Below are 21709 nucleotides of genomic sequence, written 5' to 3' on the forward strand. Positions count from 1 at the left end.
GAACTCAACTGCTGGTGGCTTTGCGCAACGGCTTATATCTGTACGCCCCGAACCTTCTCGAACCCTCTCGAACCTTCCATCCACGCCCTGTGACGCAGTGCTGCCGCCACACCCTGTGAGCCCTGATTGGCGGCTCGCGCTTACCGTCAGCTTCTCTCCCACCCTCATTCGGTCCCCGACTCGACACTCCTGGCCGGCCTCGTGTTAATTCGCGCCAAAAAGCCAAAGGCACCCCAAAGAGACGCAAGGCGATGGAGGCGGCATAGGACAATGGAAGCGATGAAAGGACCAATTCTCATTACTCTACTCAATGCAAAACTAACACAGGAAAAGGTCTATTCTTACACATACTATGAAATAACTGAACTAACGCGAGGCTACGTGTTGTTTGTGTGACTAACTATGAGGGGGAAATTTAACCTTTATTATGCAAAACTCAAACTGCAACACTACCCCTCTCCCTCGTCAGACTCGTCCCCTCGTCGAACCTACAAAAATTGGAACGACCGGTTTTGAGTAAGATCTGGGAATTAACTTTTACTTTTACATGTGACATATAGATGTGGTTCCCTCTAACATTTACTCTAACCCATGGGTGCGACAGTTTTAAAACGCTAAATATGTCCCACCTATTGTGTTGAGTAGCTCCTCTAAAAGAATCACGCCCACAATTAACCGAATCCGGAATTTGTCAAACTAAACATGCAGCCGGTGGGCAGCATTTTTATATACAAGCACAAAAAACTTACTTATTTACAGTTCTACGACCCAGGACCTATCCTTTTTGGAAAGAAGATTGGAGGGGAGAGAAACCACAGCAAAACACAAACACTCAAAAATTCACATTTGCTGCTTGCTTCTTGCATCTTGCTTCTTGCATCTTCTATGTGCATATATCAAACCGGTTAGCCCCCGAACCGGCATACAGGCCATTCCTGCTCTTCAGGGCTAATTAAACTTACAAATCTTCTCGTCCCTAGCACACCATAATAAAAACACACAAAGAATTCGTTTATTTTGCCAGCAGGGCCAAACATGTGGTCCGACTGCATGACATTCATGCCACTCAAAACAAGTGGTCCGAAGATGCAAGGTGAATTTGCAGCAAGGTGCTGCACTGTAGAGGTGTAAGGCCACAAAAGTTGTGGTCCATAAGTGTATGTGGTGCAGGAAAGTGTTTGTGGCAGCAAAGTGCTGCACAGGTGCAGAAAAGTTGCACAAAAGGATATGGCAGCAGAGTGCTGTGCCGTTCGGCTGCACAGATGTAGCAAAGTGCAGCAGGGATGCTGCACAGGTCGATGGTGCTGCACAGTTCCACCTCCAAAATGGTCCTGGGGTGGGGGGAGAGACTAAGCACGACCAGCAAAGCGGAAAGGGCACAAAGGTACACAGCAAAACAAGGTAATCCAGCCTGAGGGGCGCGGAGGAGCGAGCAGAGCAGGCTCGTTCCTATCCGTTCGTACCCCCCAACATCGGCTTACACTACCTTAGCCCTTTTGGTATTTACAAACTCGTCTCTACGTCTTGTCTCCCATATCCCCCTCTAATTCCAAATTCGTCTCCCAATCCCTCCCAGGAAGGAAGGAATGGAACAACCACAATGTCTCATTACGTCCTGATGCGTCTTACACTCAAACAGTTTACTTGGTCCTGGTGTGGAGTTTCGTCCTCCTCGGTGCATGGCTGTGGATGGCGTGAAGGGGATTTCTCATCCTAACTACACAACTGACATTTACTTATTTAAACTACCCGGGGTTATACCCTGCCAATCGGCCATCTTTAACTATGTGGTTCTAAAAACCGAATTCCTATTGCCCACTCTGTGATGCCATCTGAATTTGGGTCTCACTCCTCAATTTTTCTCACTGTGCCCTTGCACAATTTCGGGGCTGGGTTGTTTGGCTCCACTAGCAGGTCCAACTACCTGCGCACCTCCGCCACTGAAGTCGCCACCCGAGCTTACCTGCTCCTGCGACTACCTAACTGGGGAAGGCCCCTCCTGGCACTTTACCCCCGATGCCTAACTTGGCATTGGGCAACCCGGGTCCTTCCTTTGGATCCTCGGGCCCCACTCAACAACTCACAACTACCCTAACTGGCTCCCAGAGCCTACCCTGCGGCCTCACCTGGCCGACAATCTACCAGTGGCGGAGTGCCCCAATAACCATACGCACCAATTAAACCACACGCCCAGCCATTTCACTGACTCATGCACCCACCAAAGCACTACTTGCCACTACCTGCACCACAGGTGTCAATATCCATAGAAATTTTGCCTATGCCCTCTACCTGGTTTTACACTACCCCCTGGGCTTTCGCGAATGGGTTCCACTCTTCCCCCATTCAATCCTTCGCACCATGCATCCCACACTTTTTATTCCCACACCAAGCATTCCACACTACTCATTCGCACACCTTTTGTCTTGCACACCTTTTGTGCTTAAACACCTCTCGTCTTGCACACCATGCAAGTCAATTCACACTACTTCCCATACACTTCAACACAATTCCACTTATTTTACTCACAATTCCTCACACACACACAGCATCATCTATCTAACTGCTTTTCCCCTAATACTCGTGCTTCCCCGTCATCCCGTTAAACTATGCACTCCCTTGTCATTATCATCCATCTAATCTCTCTACGTCCCCACTATAGTTCAGATGTCTCTTCTTAACTCTCATGTCTTCTACAGTCTTCTAATTCCCTAACAATTATCCTAGCCCACCCTCGGCTAGCTTCGGTGCCCCATGGAGGTAACCATCGCTAGCCCCCCATGTGCCTATCACTGCCATCCCCCTAATCTAATGCTCATGGGCCCTGACCGTGTGAGGAATGGTGAAACTACCATTCCTCCACGCAGGGTACACTATCCTCATCAGTCCACTATGCTTGAGCCTCTTCGTGCGGAAATACATTGTCACAGCTCAGCTTCGAAAAGCCGAGCAATCCATGCGGTTGGTTTGTCTACTCTATGTTGGGTCCGTCCGGCATTTTCGATCCAGGGGAGGAGGCATGGATGGGCCGAGGTTCAGGGCCCCATCTCGGCGCGGGGCCTCGCTGTCCCACGCACGATGGCGCAACCGCCCACGGTCGGAGCACCGCACCCGCAGAGGTTCGCGGCTCCGAACTCTCCTACCTCCCCTTGAACCTCGCCGATTGCCTTTGCCGCCACGGCGCGGCACCAATCATACAGGGTGGGGTCCGGCACGGGTCGTGCATGGCGGTCCTTGTGAAACCGCCGCACCACCGATCCCGGCCGGTCCCTGTTGCACACAACTCACCGAGGGCTCACGTCGGCTATCCGTCGCGCTAAACGCTATCCCGGGCGGTGTCGATGCTTGAGCCGCGTTCTCACCACTTGCGACCCACTCCGCACTCGCACACCGTGGCGTCCCCACGCCTTCCATACATTCTGTTACACACTCTTTCGTTCCACACTCTTTTGGTGTGCATTCTCCCTCGCACACCGTACTCACACCTGCACACCTAGGCGCACTTATACCTTCCACACAATCCGTTACACACTCTTCCCGCACACAGTCTAACACCCACGGGTGTGCACTCTCCTGTTGCACACCCAATCATCGCACACCCTCACACACACCCTGGTGCACACTCTTCCGTTACACACTCGGTAACACCCACGGGTGTGCACTTTCCTGGTACACACCCAATCATTACACACTTTTTCTCCACGCTCTCGGGAGTGCACTCCTTCGCACACTCTGTAACACACTCTCCCTGCACACAGTCCGGTGTGCATTCTCCCTCACACTCTGTAACACACTCTCCCATTACACTCTCCATCACCGCACACTCTGGCGCACACTTTTCTCGCACACACTCGCGCTTCGGTGCACACTTTTCTCAGACGCGTGCCAGTCACCCTCGTACACCGCACAATGGACCTTCCACGACCGCCCGGGTTTCGTTTCTTTCCCAAGCGTGCCAAAAACCCATTCGCGCCAAACACACTCGCGCCATTATTCCTACTCACCTTGGGGAACTTCTTTCCCGCCAGCACCTGCAAATTTTCATTGGGGTTAGCAAGCCCGACATCACGGTGCAAATACAAACTTTGCGCGGATTCCATTTCTACCCTCTGTGCTATATTTCCTGATTCTGCCGTCTCTTCGGCCCCAATTGTTTCTTCTTCTAGCTCGATGACCGCCGGCATGCATGAATTTTCCCTGTCCAATTCGACAACCGTCGGTTTTTCTACACCCCGTGTCGATTCCTCTATAGCCCCAGTCAACTTAGCTGTGCTCTGCTCTACCTCGCTCTCCACGCTCCTCACATCGCTTCACCTCGTTGCGTCCCAATGCGACCTCCTCGCTCAACCCACGCCTAATGTCCTCCCCCATTTTTTTCGTGTCCCTCTTTGACGCTGCCATAAATTTTTCCAATTCCCGGATGGATTTGTCCCTCATTTCTTTCAATTGGTTATTTTGGATGTCCATTTTGTTTTCCAACCCCTTTTTCACCTCTTCCATGTTGCACCTTGCTTCGTCCCTCTTTTCTTTCATGTCATTCCTTTGGGCGTCCATTTTTGCATCCAGTTGGGTCAGGAATAGTCTAAGGTCAAACCCGATTTGCACAGCGGCCCCGGCTGCCACCGCGGGCTCGGCTCTCGCCGCCACGTGCTAGGCGCCACCATTTTCTACCCCTGCTGCCGGCCCTTCATCAATTTCCTCTTCTTCTACCAACCCTTCCTGTGGGTCCTGGGTCATTAATTCCTCCTCATCATCTACCCCCACCGGCATTCGACCGCCTTGGCTAGCCATGGTACGAATATAAATTTTGCTTTTAAAAACTTAAAATTTTGCTTAAAAATTTTTTTGTTAGGGTTCCAAATCCCACTCCCGAACACCAAATATTACGGCCAATATGTAAATTTGGTGTCCAAAATTTTGGTGTCCAAAATTTTGGTGTTCAAAAATTTTGTCCAGGGTTCCAAATCCCCACTCCTGACTACCAAATATTATGGTTCTCCGCCGCCCTTACCCTTACTAAGGGGGGATTAAGCCCCTTGTTCTTTCTGGGCTTGGTGGAACCAAGAGACTTGAAACGCCTCTTCCGGGCAAATGCAAGGTAGGGTTTCGGGACCAAGTCTCGCTCGTACCTAAATCCCTGCGCCGCCACGGAAGCGGGGAAGCAAGCCTCGCACGAGCCACGTGTGATTTGGGCACACCGAGCGGATTGAGTACCACGTGGTTTCGGGACCACGTTGGGTCAGGGATAGTCTAAGGTCCCGTGGTACTCAATCCGCTCGGTGTGCCCAAATCACACGTGGCTCGTGCGAGGCTTGCTTCCCCGCTTCTGTGGCGAATACCACGTGCAGTCACCGTTAATTATTGGACCCCGATTAGAGCGGTTCTATTCGTACCACGCTTAGGCAATGAGGAAATCACAAGAACGATCGAATGGAAGGAAGAACACAGGTTTAATTATTATTCCCACAAGTATGTACAATGATCGGTAGAAGCAGAGACACAGAGCAGAACTTAAACAGTCTTATTCTTAACGCCCAGACTCAGGCCCGTCACACTCACACAGGGAATTGCAGGCAGGATGCTGTTCAGGCCAAAACGCGCCGACTTGGTCGTCCAGGAACGGCCCCGTCCGGCTCTCCACGGTCCCAGCACGTCCCGCGAAGATGGCCAGCAAGCGGTGGAAGGATCCTCGTAGCGCGTCTCCCGAACAAAAGACAGCCGATGAGGGAGGAAGGAAAAGTGTGCGTCTCTCAGCGCGGCTGGCGGTTACACAGCGCGTTTAGCAACCAGCGCGTTATCACTCGCGTAACTCGATGCACTATACGTGGCTCAGCTTCAAGCTCAACCGAGCGTCACTTTCATATGAGCGCATATCCTGGTTCATGCGCGTCTTTCTCCGATCTCTTGTCTCTCAAACTCCACTGCTGACCGCGCTCCTTCCACCCCTCTTCTCTCTCGTCAGTCCTCTCAATGCCAACTCACCACCAACTGCTCGATGCCCGACTGCTCCTGGTGGCTTTGCACAACGGTTATATCGACACGCCCTGAGCCTTCTCGAACGTTCCAACCACGCCCTGTGACGCAGTGCTGCAGCCACACCCTGTGAGCCCTGATTGGCGGCTCGCGCTTACCGTTAGCTTCTTCGCCGCCCTCATTCGGTCCCGACCCGACCCTCCAGGCCGGCCTCGTGTTAATTCACGCCAAAAAAGCCAAAGGCAGCACAAAGAGGCAATGGAGGCATAAGGCAATGGAGGCGGGATAAGGCAATGGAAGTATGAGAAGGACCTACTCTCATTACTCTACTCAACGCAAAACTAACACAGGAAAAGGGCTATTCTCACACATACTATGAAATAACTGAACTAACGCGAGGCTACGTGTTGTTTGTGTGACTAACTATGAGGGGGAAATTTAACCTTTATTGTACAAAACTCAAAACCGCAACAATACATTACATATTTACCTTCCTGTTTACCAGCTCCATCACCATGATAAACATGAGTGGGCTGAGAATGCTTCCTTGCCTCAAATTGATGTTCACGCTGAACTCCTCAGACATCATAGGACCAACCAAAAGTCTTCCTTTAATTCCCTTGTGCATCCGCTCCACCAACCTATCTTCTGCTTCTGGCACTCCCATCCATTTCAGTGTCTCCATCACCATCTCTCTCGGGACAGTTTTGTCGGCTTTCTCCAGACCCACCAATCTCAATGCTATTTCACCTTGCACCTTCAACCTCTTCTCCACCAGCTATCTCAGCACGAACAATCCCATCTGTCATTCTCCTACCCTTTTTAAACCTCTGCTAATCTTCTCCAATCTCCTATGCCACACTCTTCCTTGTCCTACCATCCAGAATCCTCTCCAACACCTTCATGACACGACAAAGGAGTGTAATTCCCCTGTACTTTCCCAGATCTTGAACATCGCCCTTTCCCTTCCTTATTGGCACAATTTACCTTGTTTTCAATCCTCCAGAATTGAACCTTCTCTCATACATACTGTTACGGTTTTTAGAACCTTCACTAGTAAATTTTAGTAAATGCTTTTCCCTTACAAATGATCCCCTGTAAATATCCCCATCAATTGGCTTTGTTAAAGATCGCACCCTAGTTAGTCCATGTACAACACGTAGCGAACCATAGGACCTCTCCGTAGTTATTTCATAATTATGTGTTTCAGTTAAGGATCTGTTCCCAATAGTTGAATCTGCATTGCATTAATCAAATAAGATAGGCCCCATTCCGTCCATTTTGCGCTCTCCCTCTCCACATTGCGGTACTTCGTTTGCCAGGAGCGTTCGCCGCCGTTGCATTGGGCTGTTTTGCTGGCACCACGCCGCCATAAGCTATGCGGTCAAGCCGAGGAAGAAGGGGGCGGGGCCACAAGAACAAGGTGTGGCACGTCAGCTCGTCAGCAGAGGTGGAGTCAGCAAGCCGTTACCGACCAACCAGCGCCACGGCGAGCCAACCGGTAGGCGTGTCATCAGAGCCGGCGGCTTGATTCCTAGACGGACAATAAAAGCGGGTGCGAGGGACTGCTTCAGCAGATGAGTGCGAGGGACTGCTTAAAGAGTGAGGGCGAAGACGTGATCCGGCAGATGAGTGAGGTACCCGATGAGGATACGGAGCATTGTAAGGAGGAGAGTGGGTCCGTTTGACGGCGACAATCCCGCGCTTTATTCGCATTGTCCGACCGTGCGAGATAAGAGACCAGAAGCTGCCGCTGGCTGTTCACTTCCAGCCCGGAGCGTGGACCTGGAGCGGACCTCAATGCTGTGCCTCTGCCCGAACCTTCCAGCCCTGCTGTCCCACCTGGACCTTCTTCCTCTTCCAGTCATTCCTGCCTGCTATTCCCCTTTCGTGTGAGTCTGTGTGTTTGTCCTGGGGTATAATATAAGACTGTTTAAGGCTGCCCTGTGTCCTGCTTCTTCTTCTTCACAGTATATTACTTTCGTTTCCTCTTCCTTTGGTTTTGGTGTACATAATTAATAAATGTCTTATTTCTTACCCCATTTGGTTTCATTCTCCCCCGATCGCTTTAGTCCTTTCTTTCGATTGAGTACCTGTGGCACGATTTGGCCAACGCGCAGAATCGGGTTAGTCAATTGCTAACGGCTCGAATCGCGGATTGCTAAACCGCTCGGCAAATACCATCTTGTCCGTGGTTCGAGCGGTACTTGTCTCCCTGCTTTGCGGAGGGATTGGTAAAGGTATTCGGGAGAACACCTTGACCAATAACCCTGACCAATTTCACCCCGCAAAGGCGCGTTAGAAGTACCAGGACTAGAGACAGCCAGCTTAACAGGCCAAGGGGATTAACCCCCCCTTGCTAAGGGGAGTGCCGTCTCTGAGATACGTAACAATACATTCAACAACCTCTTCATCCAATTAACTCCGACTTCTACCACTGCAATTATCATCTCTGTACACACCTCATCAATAATAATAATAATAATACATTTATTTTGTATAGCGCTTTTCAAGAAACCCAAAGACGCTTTGACATCGTACGTAAAACAAAGACAAAAATACATAATTAAATAACCAAACAGAAAGGAAGGAGAAGGAGAAGAGACGGTCAGGGGTTGAATGCGGTGTTGAACAGGTGGGTCTTGAGTGATGATTTGAATGTGGTGAGTGAGGAGGAGTCTCTAATGGTTTGAGGTAGTGAGTTCCAGAGTGTGGGAGCAACGATGGAGAAGGCCCTGTCCCCCCAGGATCTGAGTTTGGTCCGGATGGAGGGGGGGGGGGGGGGGGGGACAGGAGGTTGGCAGCAGCAGAGCAGACGGTGTGGGTGGGAGTGTGTCTGGGGAGGAGGTCAGTCAGGTAGGATGGGGCCAGGTTATGGAGGGCTTTGTAGGTCAGGAGGAGGATTTTGTACTGGATTCTCTGGGAGATGGGGAGCCAGTGGAGCTTGTGAAGGACGGGGGTGATGTGGTCCCGGGCCCGGGAGTGGGTGAGTAGACGGGCAGCGGAGTTCTGAATGTGTTGAAGTTTATTGACGATATTTGAGGGTGAACCATAGAGGAGGCTGTTGCAGTAGTCCAGACGGGAAGTGATGAAGGCGTGGATGAGGGTTTCTGCAGCTGTGGAGGAGAGGAATGGACGGAGACGGGCGATGTTTTTCAGATGAAAGAAGGCTGTCTTGGTGATCTGTTTAGTGTGTTTGTCGAAGGAGAGGGTTTGGTCAAAGATGATGCCAAGATTCCGGATGTGAGGGGAGGTGGATACTGGGATACCGTCGATGTTGAGGGTGAAGTTGTGGGTGGATTTGGTGAGCGTTTTTGGTCCAATAATGATTATTTCGGATTTATCACAGTTTAGTTTGAGGAAGTTGATTTGAAGCCAGGATTTTATTTCAGTGATGCAGTTTGTCAGGATAGAGTGGGTGACAGTGGAAATTGACTTGGCGGAAATGAAAAGCCGGATGTTATCGGCAAAGCAGTGGAATTGGAGACCATGACGACGGATTAAGTGACCAAGGGGGAACAGGTACAGGATGAAGAGGAGGGGACCGAGAACTGAACCTTGGGGGACACCTTGGGGAAGGGGAGCGGTGGGGGATTTGCAGTTATTGATGGAGATGAACTGGTGCCTGTCGGAGAGGTATGATTTGATCCAAGAAAGGTGGTTTCAAGTCGGGTAAGGAGGATGATGTGATTGATGGTGTCAAAGGCGGCGCTGAGGTCGAGAAGGATGAGAATGTTGAGGTTACCGGCGTCGGAGGAAAGGAGAAGGTCGTTGGTGATTTTGAGGAGTGCAGTTTCCGTACTGTGGTTGAGGCGGAATCTGGATTGGAATGTTTCATACAGGTTATTGGCAGAGAGGTGATGTTTGAGTTGAGTAGCTACAGCGCGTTCCAAAACTTTTGACAGAAAGGGTAGGTTGGAGATGGGTCTGAAGTTATTTGGGGTGTCAGGGTTTAGTCCAGGTTTTTTCAGAATGGGGGTGACAGCAGCGATTTTGAGGGATGGTGGGACGATGCCAGTAGACAGGGAGGAATTTATCGTTGCAGTGATAAGTGGAGAGAGAGCAGGAAGGCAAGCCTTAACAAAGCTGGAGGGGATGGGGTCCAGAGTGCAGGTGGCAGTTTTCATTCCTGTGAGGAGTTCAGAGAGGTCAGTAGGGGAGACTGGGGAAAACTGAGATAGGGGTTGGCAGGATAAGGGGGGGCAGATGGCTTGAGGGGGAGCAGGTGCGGTGGTGGTTAAGCTGCTGTAGATGTTGTCTATCTTGCTTTGGAAGAATGAAAGGAAAGAAATGCAGTTGTCGACTGTGAATGACTGGGTGGTGGTATCCAGGGGGCTGAGGAGTTTGTTTATTGTGGAGAAGAGTGCTTTTGGGTTTCCGGAGCCAGAGTGGATTATTTGAGAGTAGTAGGTGGAGCGGGCGCGGGAGAGGGCATCTTTGTAGTGCTGCAGGTGGTCTTTGTAGGCTTGGGAGTGGATTGTGAGACCTGTTTTATTACGGAGTCTTTCAAGTTGGCGGGCATGGGTTTTCATCAGGTGGAGTTCAGGGGTAAACCAGGGAGCAGAATGGGTGAAGGAAACTGCTTTGGTTTTTATAGGCGCAAGCTGGTCGAGGCAGGAAGAGAGAGTGTGGTTGTAGTAGTCAGTGAGGTCAGAGGGGCTGTGCAAATCAACGAAGGGAGAGGTGGACATTTTTTCGGAGAGGGAAGATGAGAATGAGGTCGGTGAAAGAGAGTTTAGCTTACGGAAGTTGATTATGCGTTTTTGCCTTGGTGCTGGGGTGGGAATGTTGATGGTCATCGTGATGGCTTAGTGATCGGAGAGGGTGAGGTCAGAGCCAGAGAGATGGTGTAGATTTAGTCCAATAGAACAGACAAGGTCCAGAATGTGACCACGGTTATGGGTGGGAAAGTTTACATGTTGAGTGAGGTTAAAGCAATTAAGAATATCAATGAAGTCAGCGGTTATTGTGGAGTCAGTGGAGTCCATGTGGATATTGAAATCACTGAGGAGGAGGGTTGAGGGGGAGAAGGAACAGAGCTGGGTCAGAAAGTAAGAGGAGTCAGACAGGAATGATGGGTGTGGTTTGGGAGGGCGGTAGACAACTGCCATGACTGAATGTGTGTGACCAGAAAGTTTAAAAGCCAGGTGTTCAAATGATGGAGCAGATGAGATGGAGATGAGGCTGGTCTTGATGTCCTGTCGGTGTATTACAGCAATTCCACCACCTCGGCCCTCCGAGCGTGGTTTATTGATGTATGAGTAACCATTGGGTGTAGTGAGGTTGAGTGAGAGGTAGTCCAGAGGTTGTTTCCAGGTTTCTGTCAGACAGAGAAAGTCCAGTTTATTGTCCAGAATGAAGTCGTTCAGGATGTGGCTTTTATTGTTGAGGGACCGGGTATTGAACAGAGTAAGCTTCATATTGCTTTGTATGGTGTGGATGGACTCGGGTGATTTTGCCGGGGCTTGCAGACAGGGGGCACATTCGTGTATGTTGTTGTGATGTCGTAATCGACGGGTGGGAGTGCGCTCAGCTGACCAGATTGAGGGGATGGAGTGACCTGTCTGGGAGTAAACAAACTTGCGACCGGAGCCTCTATGGATGCATCTGGGTCGTCGTAGGAGTCCGTGGTTTTTGATGACAGAGATGCATGGCGGAGTGGAGTGGAGTGGTTGTTGAGTTGAAGAAGCCTAGCGGCGGGGTACCTCAGTGCCATGCCAGGCAGGAGCGAATGGGCACAGAGCCTGGAGAGGTCAGCCGGCAGCCGCAGGCTGGCTGACCAAAGCGCCAGGCACAACAGGCTGGTCCAGAGCACGACATGCGAGGAGGGTCGAGGAATGAAGATGAGCAGCCCGAGGACCAATAGAGAGCCGAGGATGTGCAGGCCGAGAGCCGAGGAGCCGAGGAGGCAGCCGGGCAACAGCCAGCGTCAACAGCCAGCGAGTGTCCTGCAGCTCGACGACCGCAGCGGTGGCCAACAGGGAGCCAGCCAGCCGTCCAGGCAACCCACAGGAGAGCAACCCAAGAAAACAAAAGGCAGGACAGGTGCGAGATGCCCGGGAACGGGCAAGAGGCAGCGGCGAAAGAGCCGGGCAGGTGAAGCCGGGAGGATCAAGCAGAGAGCAGACCTGTCGGCCAAAAAGCCGCCAAGATTACTGGAAAAGCAGATTCCGTACCTTTATCCAGCCGGAGAACGCGCGGCACGTGCCCCTTCCGTCGGAGAACAAACAGCGCCAGCATCCCCATACGCGGCGCACGTGGCGGCGTCCACAATCCACAAATCAAAGTCCACAATCCACAAAATCCACAATCCAATCCACAATCAACAAAAGGCAGGACAGGTGTGAGATGTCAGGTCGGAAAAGTAGAAGAAGTAGACCCTGTACATCTATCCAGTGGGAGAAGCGGCGAACAAGCAGCACCAGCGTCCTCTCACAGACCGGACCGGAAGTGAAAATTCAATCGATGATGATGTCATAGGCTCCCATCAATCAATGCCTGGCGCCCTTCCCCTTTTCACTCTCTCCAATGCCATCCACACTTCCTCTTCCGTGATCTCCACGAACTCCACTTTCCCCTCCACATAACTCGATACCTCCTGCTCGCTTTTACTTCCCTCCCGGTTCAACAGCTGTTTGAAATATCCTTCCCACACCTTCAATTCTGCGACCCTCTCTGTCACTATCCTCCCACCACCATCTTTATCACCACCTTCCCTCCTTTTCATGTCCTTGCTATCCTCATCCCTTCCACTACTATAGATAATCTTCCTCCCACTATCCTCTTCCAACTTCTTGTACACCTCCTCTTCCATATTATTCCTTGCCTTATGCCCAGCTCTCCTTGCTGCTTTCTTCTTCTGCCGATACAGGTGCAGCAATCCCGCATCCGGCTGCCTCCCTCTAACCTTGATCTTCTCTATCCTTTTCCAAACTCCATCCTTTTCACCAACTGCCTTCACTACTTTCTCCGTCCACCATACCTGGTTTCTATCCCTCGAAGATGCACCCTTTCCTGATGTCCTTCCACACACTTCTGCATCTCAACCATTCCCATCATCCTTTCCAGTGCATTCCTGAATTTCTTCTTCTCCTCCCCAGTTCTTCCCGTTTGTGTCCTATAATTTTTTTTGTTTGTAAAAAAATTTTTTCCTGTAAAATCCACAACAATACAATTGGTTTGGGAACCTTTCAAAATAACATTTTTAATGAATATTCATAAACACACTTTGTTTCAGTTACCTCGACATGTTCTCTTCTTGACTTGTATTAAGTCACGTAGGTTGTACTTTGTTTTCATCTTGCACCTACCTTAACAGACTAACTGATGCGTTTAAGAGCATGACAACAACGATGTGCATTTAATTAGTGAGACCAAGCACGTCTGTGTGGCTATATATATTTTTTTGTGATCTCGGTCCGTTTGTCCACTATGAAGCTGCACTTGTGTTCAATGGAGTAGCATTGCGTTTTGTTTGGTCTTTTGTCACAACCTTTGAAACCTGCGGCTCTGGCAGATATGCAGTGGCACCAATCTTTGAAGTTCGAAGTGTGCAAATGTTTTGTCAAGCTTAAAGTTAAGATGCATTCCAGGATATCAAACTTCTGCAGTTGAGATGAAGTTTTGTCTTCAAGACAGCAGACTTTTTATGCTTCTTTATTTGCGGTAGATAACGTGTTGGATCACCTGTTTCCTTTGCAGATGAGAGTGGCTGTGTCTTGGTCGTGAACTGTGCAGAGCCTGTCCTGAAGAACAACACATACTGGCCCCTCGTTAGCGACTTCATAAATGTCCTTTCTCATCCCAGCGTGTCTCAACGGTTCCTGCAGGATCGCACTCTCGTGCGCACGTGGATGTGCTTCCTTTCTTTCTTTCAGGGTGGGGAGTTCACCTATCCATTACAACCATTTGTGACACCTACGTTACTTCTGCAGCTGCTCCAACTGTTGGAGTGAATAGTACGATATTATATGGGCAATATGTGAATGTTTCAACCCTTGTTTGTTTCTTTTCTGCTTTCTTACAGGAATGAACTTAAACAAACGCGAGATGACTGAGCATGTCGAGTTTGAATCGCAAACGTATTACGCTGCTTTTGCTGCCGAACTTGAGGCTTGTGCACAACCGATGTGTGGCCTCCTGGCACACTGCAAAACTCCAGTGCGTCCCATGTGGTGGCCAAATGGCTGCTGCTTTTTCAACTGCAATCCATACACCCTCATTGTATTTGTCACTGTGCAACTTTAATTACTTGTGCTGTGGCCATAGGCCGGGGGAGTGAGTATTGCGATGACCCCGCCTGTGTGCCTGTTTGTTCACAGAACAACTAGACAACAAGGGCAGCTAGAATTGGCAAATTTGGCACAAAACTTCATACTGTGAAAGCCTCAGATTAGGTCAACTTTGAACTCGCAAGGAAAAATATAAAATGCAATTTAGTACAGCTCTATATTTACTCACACTGCGGCCATAGGCTGGTGCGTGAGTATTGGCATAATCGCGTCTGTGTGTACAATATGTAGCTCTGCCAGACTTGCGATTACAGCTGCTCGTATTGTTGCATTCTTCTACCGACAAACAAACACACAGACCTGTTGATTACAACACAAATGTACATATAACGCCGAGAAAACCTGTTGCTGTGAATTTTTATTTTTTTTAACTGATGCTGTCAGTATGACAAAACCATCCGTATCTCTATGGATTGTCGTTATGCCCCATTATCACATTTACGTTATCTCAAACTTTGAAAACCATTTTGTCTATTCGAACAAAAAGAATTGTGGTGCATCTAAGTGAATACAACAACAACAACAACAACATGCATTTTAAGGCCATTTTCCCTGCTAGAGTGGGGGTTAGCCTTGCGGTCCCCATGACGATCTTCTCCATTTTGCCCTATTTTCTGCATCTCCCCTTGTTAACCCCCTTGCCCGCATTTCTTCTTCCACCATCTTTAGCCAAGTCTTTCTCGGTCTTCCCCGTCCTCTACTTCCTTCTACATTAATTTCCATCACTCTTCTCAACCAGTCACTTTCATCCTTCCTCAACACATGACCAAACCATCTCAACCTGTTCCTCTTCACAGCATCAATCACAGGCTCTATTCCCATCATCTTTCGCAATTCATCATTTGTCTTCCTCTCTCTCAACGACACTCTGCACATCCACCGAACCATTCGCATTTCCACCCTTTCCAGCCTTCGTTGCTGCTCTACATTCATGACCCATGTCTCGCTCCCATAAATCATAACACTTCTCACACATGCAGCATACACCTTTCCCTTCAGCTTCAACGACACTCCCAACTAAGTGAATGTAAGGTAATTATTTTTGCATTGTAAAAACAAGTTGATACCAAACTCGGACGACACTCTTCGACGTCACAACGTCGACCGATGTGCCTCCACCCACATTATTACATAATTATAATACTTGCACCAAGTTTGATTTAAATCCATTCAGCTGTTCTCAAGTTATCACATTTTTACCTGACATGACCTCTGACCTTTGAGCATGGCGACCCCAAAATTTAATCAGTTCATGGTTACATCATTATACATGCCTGTACCTAGTTTTAATTTTAAATCGCCCCAGCTTTTTTTTTTTTACGGCGTAGCCCATAGGGCAAAGCAGTCTAGAACAGTGTTTGCCTGTCCGTATGTATGAATGTCCCCTCAAACGTATTCCAATCAGAGCTGAGGATCTGGTCATGGTGATGTGATGACAGAGTGATGTGATTACGTCTGATGTCATTACGGCGTACAACGGCTGACTCCACACTCCGGCATTTTGATTCCAATGTCGTTCAGGCCGAACATATCGCCGAACCTGTCATATATCACAATCGCCATGCTCTACCTTCACGTTTTTCATCGAGTGTGAAACCCAAACAAACTGATTGTTAAAATTATCATCAAATATCGGAAGCACAGTCATCTTCAATATATTAAAGTAGCGGCAGTTTTGTGTCTGGCCGTCACGCTACGGCATTACGTCTATGCTGTCATTACGACGGCTAACTCCACCGACCAACATTTTAATTTAGTAGTGCAGCCGCTCACGATGGGAGTGGCAGAAAGGGTCATTCCTCTTTGGGGTATATAGATTACAGTCGATCTATGGTCGGGTCTCAAGAACATTGTGTGTGTATTCATTTAACAAGTTTCTTGAGGAGAGATCGCCAAGTTGTTTAAGCATTCGAGCAAGCACTCCATCATTCAAAACCGTTAAGGAACGGCTAGCTTGGCAAGCGCTAGCTAGATGCTTGGTAAATGAGCACTCCCCGGGCTCCCTCCCTTTCAGTTTCGTGTTAAACAGCAGGAAAAGTGGGTTTCATTGGTGGTTTTCAAAACAAAACCTTCATTGGTGGGTTTCAAAAGGCCGCTACGAAAAACGCCACTTTAGCGGCAGGAAGGGTCATGTTATTTACCCAACCCTTGTGGGGTATATAGATTACAGTAGATCTTCGCTCAGTTCTGTAAGTAAAGCTTACCTCAGGGATGCCGGGATTCTCCAAATTTCTTTGTTCAATGTTATCAACAGCATTAGCGACTTAAAAAAGCTAATCGTACGTGTTTGTGGTTTATAATATTTTACAAGACCAGCTACGCCACTGTTAGACTTCCTGTTTTGTTGTTTGTATACAGAGTCAATGCTCGTGTAAGAGCTAACACATTAAACACAAAAACATGCGTGTACACATAAAACATACAATAAAGGGAGCGGGAGACAAGAGAGGGAGAGAGAGGGAAGCACACAAGCACAACAACAGTAGAAAACAGGGACATCGGTAGATCTGTGGAAGGGGGAGGGGAAGAGGGAGGGGTACACGGTATAAAAGGGCTGGGGGAGGAGGGAGGGGTACACCGTATAAAGCAAATGAACACTATGAGGAAAAACAATTAATCTTTACCTCATTGTACATACCTGCACCAAGTTTGACTAAGATCCCTTCAGCCGTTCTCAAGGTATCGCGGTAAGGAAAACCTATCACGGGATGGATAGACGGACAGCCAACCGGACATTGAAAGGCCAGAGGTCAAGTCAGGTAAAAATGTTATAACTTGAGAACAGCTGAATGGATTTAAATCAAACTTGATACAAGTATTGTAATGATGTAATAATGTGGGCGGAGGCATATCAATCGACGTCGTGACGTCGAAGAGTGTTGTTCTCGTTGAGATATCGTACCATATACCATTTTTGGTCCTTTCTCTCAATTGTGAAGTATTACCTAAAATATACATATCGTATCTGGATCTGGATCTTCACCAAAATCGAATCAATTAGTTATTGTCACACATCCAACCAGTCCACAGTTTTATCTGAATGCGTCCATAACCTTTTGAGATATCGTGCTCACAGACAATCGGGGTCGAGGTGATAATAATTAGTTTCCTTGCAAGACCTTCAACGCAGGAGGCCATGAGGGCCCATCAGGCCTGTGTTATAGTTTCCAACCTATGGTTGTTTCTCCATGTTCTGTCATTTACAAATGCTGACGTACTACTAAAGCAGCACATACTACTTTTAAAGTGTTTGGTATGACCTAACGGGGGTTTGAACTACTGAACTGCAAGACTCAGAGCGGACACTCTAACCATTACGAGTCTGCTAGTGCGCGAAAGATGCGTGCTATACCGCTAAAGAATCGCATAGCAGATATCACCTAGTGGTGTGCTATTGAGGGCAGCTCGAGCATTTGTGACTGCACGTGTTTCCATGTTTGATGAAAAGCAATCCATTTCGTGAAGTCAGGTGTCCTTAGCAGCACAAGCTGGATAACTTGCTCATAGCAAGCAGCTGTCCTCATCTCATTTTTCATTTTATTCGTTCCATTGTCTCCTTGTTGTGCCTACGATGTGCATATGTTTTGGTGTGTGTGTGCATTACAGGAGACTTCGGAGTATACTCGCACTGTCGTGCATCTGTGCCTTGAGGCCTTGCAGTACTGGTTCAAAGTCATAAAATTTGTTGACGAGGTAGGTCGTTTTCTTTTTCCTTTTAATGCCTCAATGACGAGGGGCTATCATCACTTACTGCTTGGAAACAGCAGATATGAGATGAGGCTTTTTTCTTTTTTTCTGTTTTCCTGATTTAATAAGCCATTGGAATTTTGAAGGACCGAGAATAGTTTGACCCTTGCGTTTTCTTCTCCACGCGGCCATTGTGCAACTTTGTGACAAAGCTCCTGAAGCTTTTTTGTTATGTTGCTAATGGACATATTGACTGCCTTCCTGGCATTTACTTGTATTTCGCTTCTGCCCTGTTCACAGCCACCGTCCAATCAGCTTACCTTCCACATACCCCTGCACCGATACTTTTCCATGTTCTTGAGTCAGGTACGAGTTCTGAGGATATGCATACTATTTTCATGTGAAATTCATTTATCTTTCTCATTATTTGTTTCTTATTTGGCTTGTATTGTATTTCACATTTCCTGCATGAGCATTTATGTTAATGTCATGGCAACTGCCTACATCTCTCTCCACTTCACCCAAGGCCTCAGTCAAAACGTAAACCAATTCCTCAGGCTCCATTGTATGTGTAGTGACGATTCTGACTTCAAATTAAATGAGATGTGCAAGTTCTTCACCAAGTTTGCTTTCCCACATCCATTGTGGCTGGTATGCTGCCACATATATATATTTTTTAATTAAAATTTTTTTTCATTGTGGCTGATATGCTGGAACATGCCCACAACACCGAAAGACAGTTTTTTTTTGTTTTTTTTTTTGAATACAAGATCGAGGCTCGTGAAAGAGCTGACATTAATCACACAAAGACAAACCGACACATAAATCATATAATAAGGAAAGCGGTAGACAAGATGGGGAGAGAGGGGGAAGGACACAAACACAACATTTGAGAGCAGGGACATTGAGATATCTGTGTGAGGGAGAGGGCTTTGGGGATGAGGGGGGGGCGGGGTGAGTGGGAGAGGTATAAAACATATGGACACTGCAAGGACTTCCAGGAAAGAAGTTGGAATTTCAAAAAAAGTGTATCTGGGGTGAATTAGCGGGGGTAGAAAAGATCAAGGTTTTGGATGGGGGAAGATAAGAGATGGTGGTGAACAGCTGTTTTAAAGACCTGGAGGGAGGAGTGGAATTGAAGGGAGTGTGGGAATTTGTTCCAGATGCGGAAGAAAAGACGAATGAAAGAGTGAAGGTGAGCAGAGAGCCTAGATTTCGGCAGTTTAACCATAAGAGGGTTGCAGGCAGATCTTGTGCGACCTGAAGGAATATTGGGGGGACAGAGCACAGAGAGAGCTGGGGGAGCAAGGCCAGAGAGGAGTCGGTAGAAGACAAGAAAGACCACCAACCTGCCTGCGGTGAGTGATTGAAAGGCCCTCGGAGTTAACTTCATCGCAGGAGATTCCAATGATTCTGAAAGCTTTGGTTTCAACAGCTTGAAGCCGAGCTAGGTGTGAGACAGGAGCACCAGCCCAGAGGGGGGAACAGTATTCCATTGAGCTGCGGATGAAAGCCTTGTATGTGGTGAGGAGCTCAGGTGTGCCAAGGAAGGACTTCGCACGACGGAGGATGCCCAGTCGGCGACTGGCTTTGGAGGCCAGCTTGGAAATGTGGTTTTCCCAGGAAAGATCCTGCCACATAGTGAGACCCAAAAGCTTGAGCGACAGAACTTCTTGGAGAGGATTGTTGAGAAAGTAGATGGGAGGGTTGTCCAGTCGGTCTTTTCGGAGAGACATAGTAAGAGTGTGACATTTGTCAGGATTGAAAGACATGTTCCACTTGTTTGACCAGTCTGTGATTTTGTCCAGGTCTTCAGAGAGTGAGGAGGCTGCAGACTGCCGATCTGATGGAAGAGGAATGGAGCGGCAGAGAGTGGAGTCATCAGCAAAGAGATGGAGAGGATTTTCCAAAGAGTCGGAGAGATCATTGATAAAGACCAGAAAAAGCACAGGGCCCAGAACACTGCCTTGGGGAACTCCAGCCTGAACAGAAAGGGGAGATAGAAATCCATTCAGGGCCACACGTTGACGATGACCAGAGAGGAAGTCCGCAAGCCATGCATGGAGATTTCCATGGATACCATAGGAGGAGAGTTTGGTGAGCAGAGCTGGGTGCCAGACCGTATCGAAGGCACGTGATATGTCAAGGGAGACAGCTCTGATTTCCTGTTTGGCATTGAGGACCCTCCATCCATTGTTGAGACAGCAGAAGCAGCATGTCCAGAGTAGAATGACCTGGTCTGAATCCAAATTGATGATCGGAGATCAAGTCATTGGAGAAGAGGAAGGATTTGATATCCGAAGCAATGATGGATTCCATGACTTTGCTGATAATTGGGAGCAGGCTGATTGGTCTGTTGTTGCAAGGATCTGTTTTTGCACCTTTTTGTGGAAAGCGGTAATGTTTGCTGATTTTCAGGATGCTGGCAAATGAACTGGAGCAAAAGAGAGGGTGAAAAGAACAGAGAGAGGGTGAGATAGAGCGGCAGAGCAGGATTTTAGGACCTGTGGGCTGATGCCGTCTGGTCCAGTTGCAGAATCAGAGTCGAGGTTTGACAAAAACTCCTCCACCTTGTCAGGAGAGAACGACACAGAGTCCAGGAGCAGTTGGGTTCGACTGAGTATGGTGTGAACAGAGAGAGATGAGTTTGGGACACAAGATTTTGAGGCAAACACAGAGTTGAGGCATTCGGCTTTGCCACGTGCGGTGTCAACTGTGTAGCCATTTGAGGTAAGGGAGGGGATGGAGGGGGAACAAACACCAGGAACGGATTTGACCAGACGCCACCAGGATTTGGAGGAAGGAGACAGGTTTGAGAGTTCAATCTTGAGTGTGGAGAGATAGTGCTTCCTGAATCCTGGCACTCCTGAGGGTATACACACACTTGTTCCGAGCTTGGTGGAAGGAACTGAGATTGCCTTCAGTTGGATTAGCCTTCCAAGAGGCAAAGGCAAGTTGGTTCAGGGCAACTGCCTCACCACAAGATTCAGTGTACCATGGATGGGAGGAAGGGTAAGACAACTGAAGACGAGATGGGATAAATCTGTGTATGAGAGAGAGAGCAGTTTGCTTTGGAAGAATTCCCAGGAAGAACTGATGTCAGAGGCAGTGGAGATGGGAGACCAGTCCAGATGATTGATGGCTGCTTGAAGACCGTGCCAGTCGGCCTGAGTGAAATGCCAGACTCGTAGATGCTGAGGAGGCTCTCTGAGAATGGCCAGAGAGATGTCCACTTTAACAAGCACATGATCAGAATAACCGATTGGAGCAGAAGAGCAACAGACATTAGCAGGGAAGTTTGTCATAAGCAAGTCTAGAAGAGAAGATACACCATTGGCTGAGATCTGGGTCGGGAAATTGACAGATTGTGTCAATCCCAGTGAGTCGCAGAAGTCCTTTGCTGAGGTGCCATGGCTGGTGAGAGATGAACCCACACCCAGCCAGCTGGCATAATGACAGTTGAAGTCGCCACATATGAGGAAGAGTGAGTTGGGATGAGTGGATAGAAGTTGGTCCATGTTGTCTGTCAGACAGTGAAATGTAAATGGAGTCATCACTGTTTGGAGGACGGTACAGAACACATATGAACAAAAGGTGGGAGCGGAGAGGAAGCCGTAGCCAGAGGTACTCCTGGGGGTGAGGTGGAGAGAGGGCAGTGTAAGGAGAGTGAGGAAGAGTGTTTTTGATAAAGATAGCCACCCCACCACCAGGACGAGGCTCAGGTCTATCATACCGGAGGAGGGAGTAACTAGGAAGAGATA

General features: G+C 48.5%; 1 protein-coding gene across 4 annotated transcripts in view; it reads left to right on the forward strand.

Moving 5' to 3' along the window:
* Positions 1 to 21709, forward strand: part of UBR3 (ubiquitin protein ligase E3 component n-recognin 3) — a 359661-nt gene that overhangs the window by 87669 nt on the left and 250283 nt on the right. For all 4 annotated transcript variants that reach the window (XM_068122446.2, XM_068122447.2, XM_068122448.2 and 1 more), the window contains exons 7-10: positions 13672 to 13848; positions 13997 to 14130; positions 17868 to 17954; positions 18249 to 18314. In XM_068122446.2, the coding sequence (XP_067978547.2) occupies positions 13672 to 13848; positions 13997 to 14130; positions 17868 to 17954; positions 18249 to 18314 (464 nt within the window). The remainder of the gene's footprint in view (positions 1 to 13671; positions 13849 to 13996; positions 14131 to 17867; positions 17955 to 18248; positions 18315 to 21709) is intronic.

Source organism: Myxine glutinosa, chromosome 7 (assembly GCF_964187855.1).
Source record: "Myxine glutinosa chromosome 7, kmMyxGlut1.1, whole genome shotgun sequence".
Lineage (NCBI taxonomy): Eukaryota > Metazoa > Chordata > Myxini > Myxiniformes > Myxinidae > Myxine > Myxine glutinosa.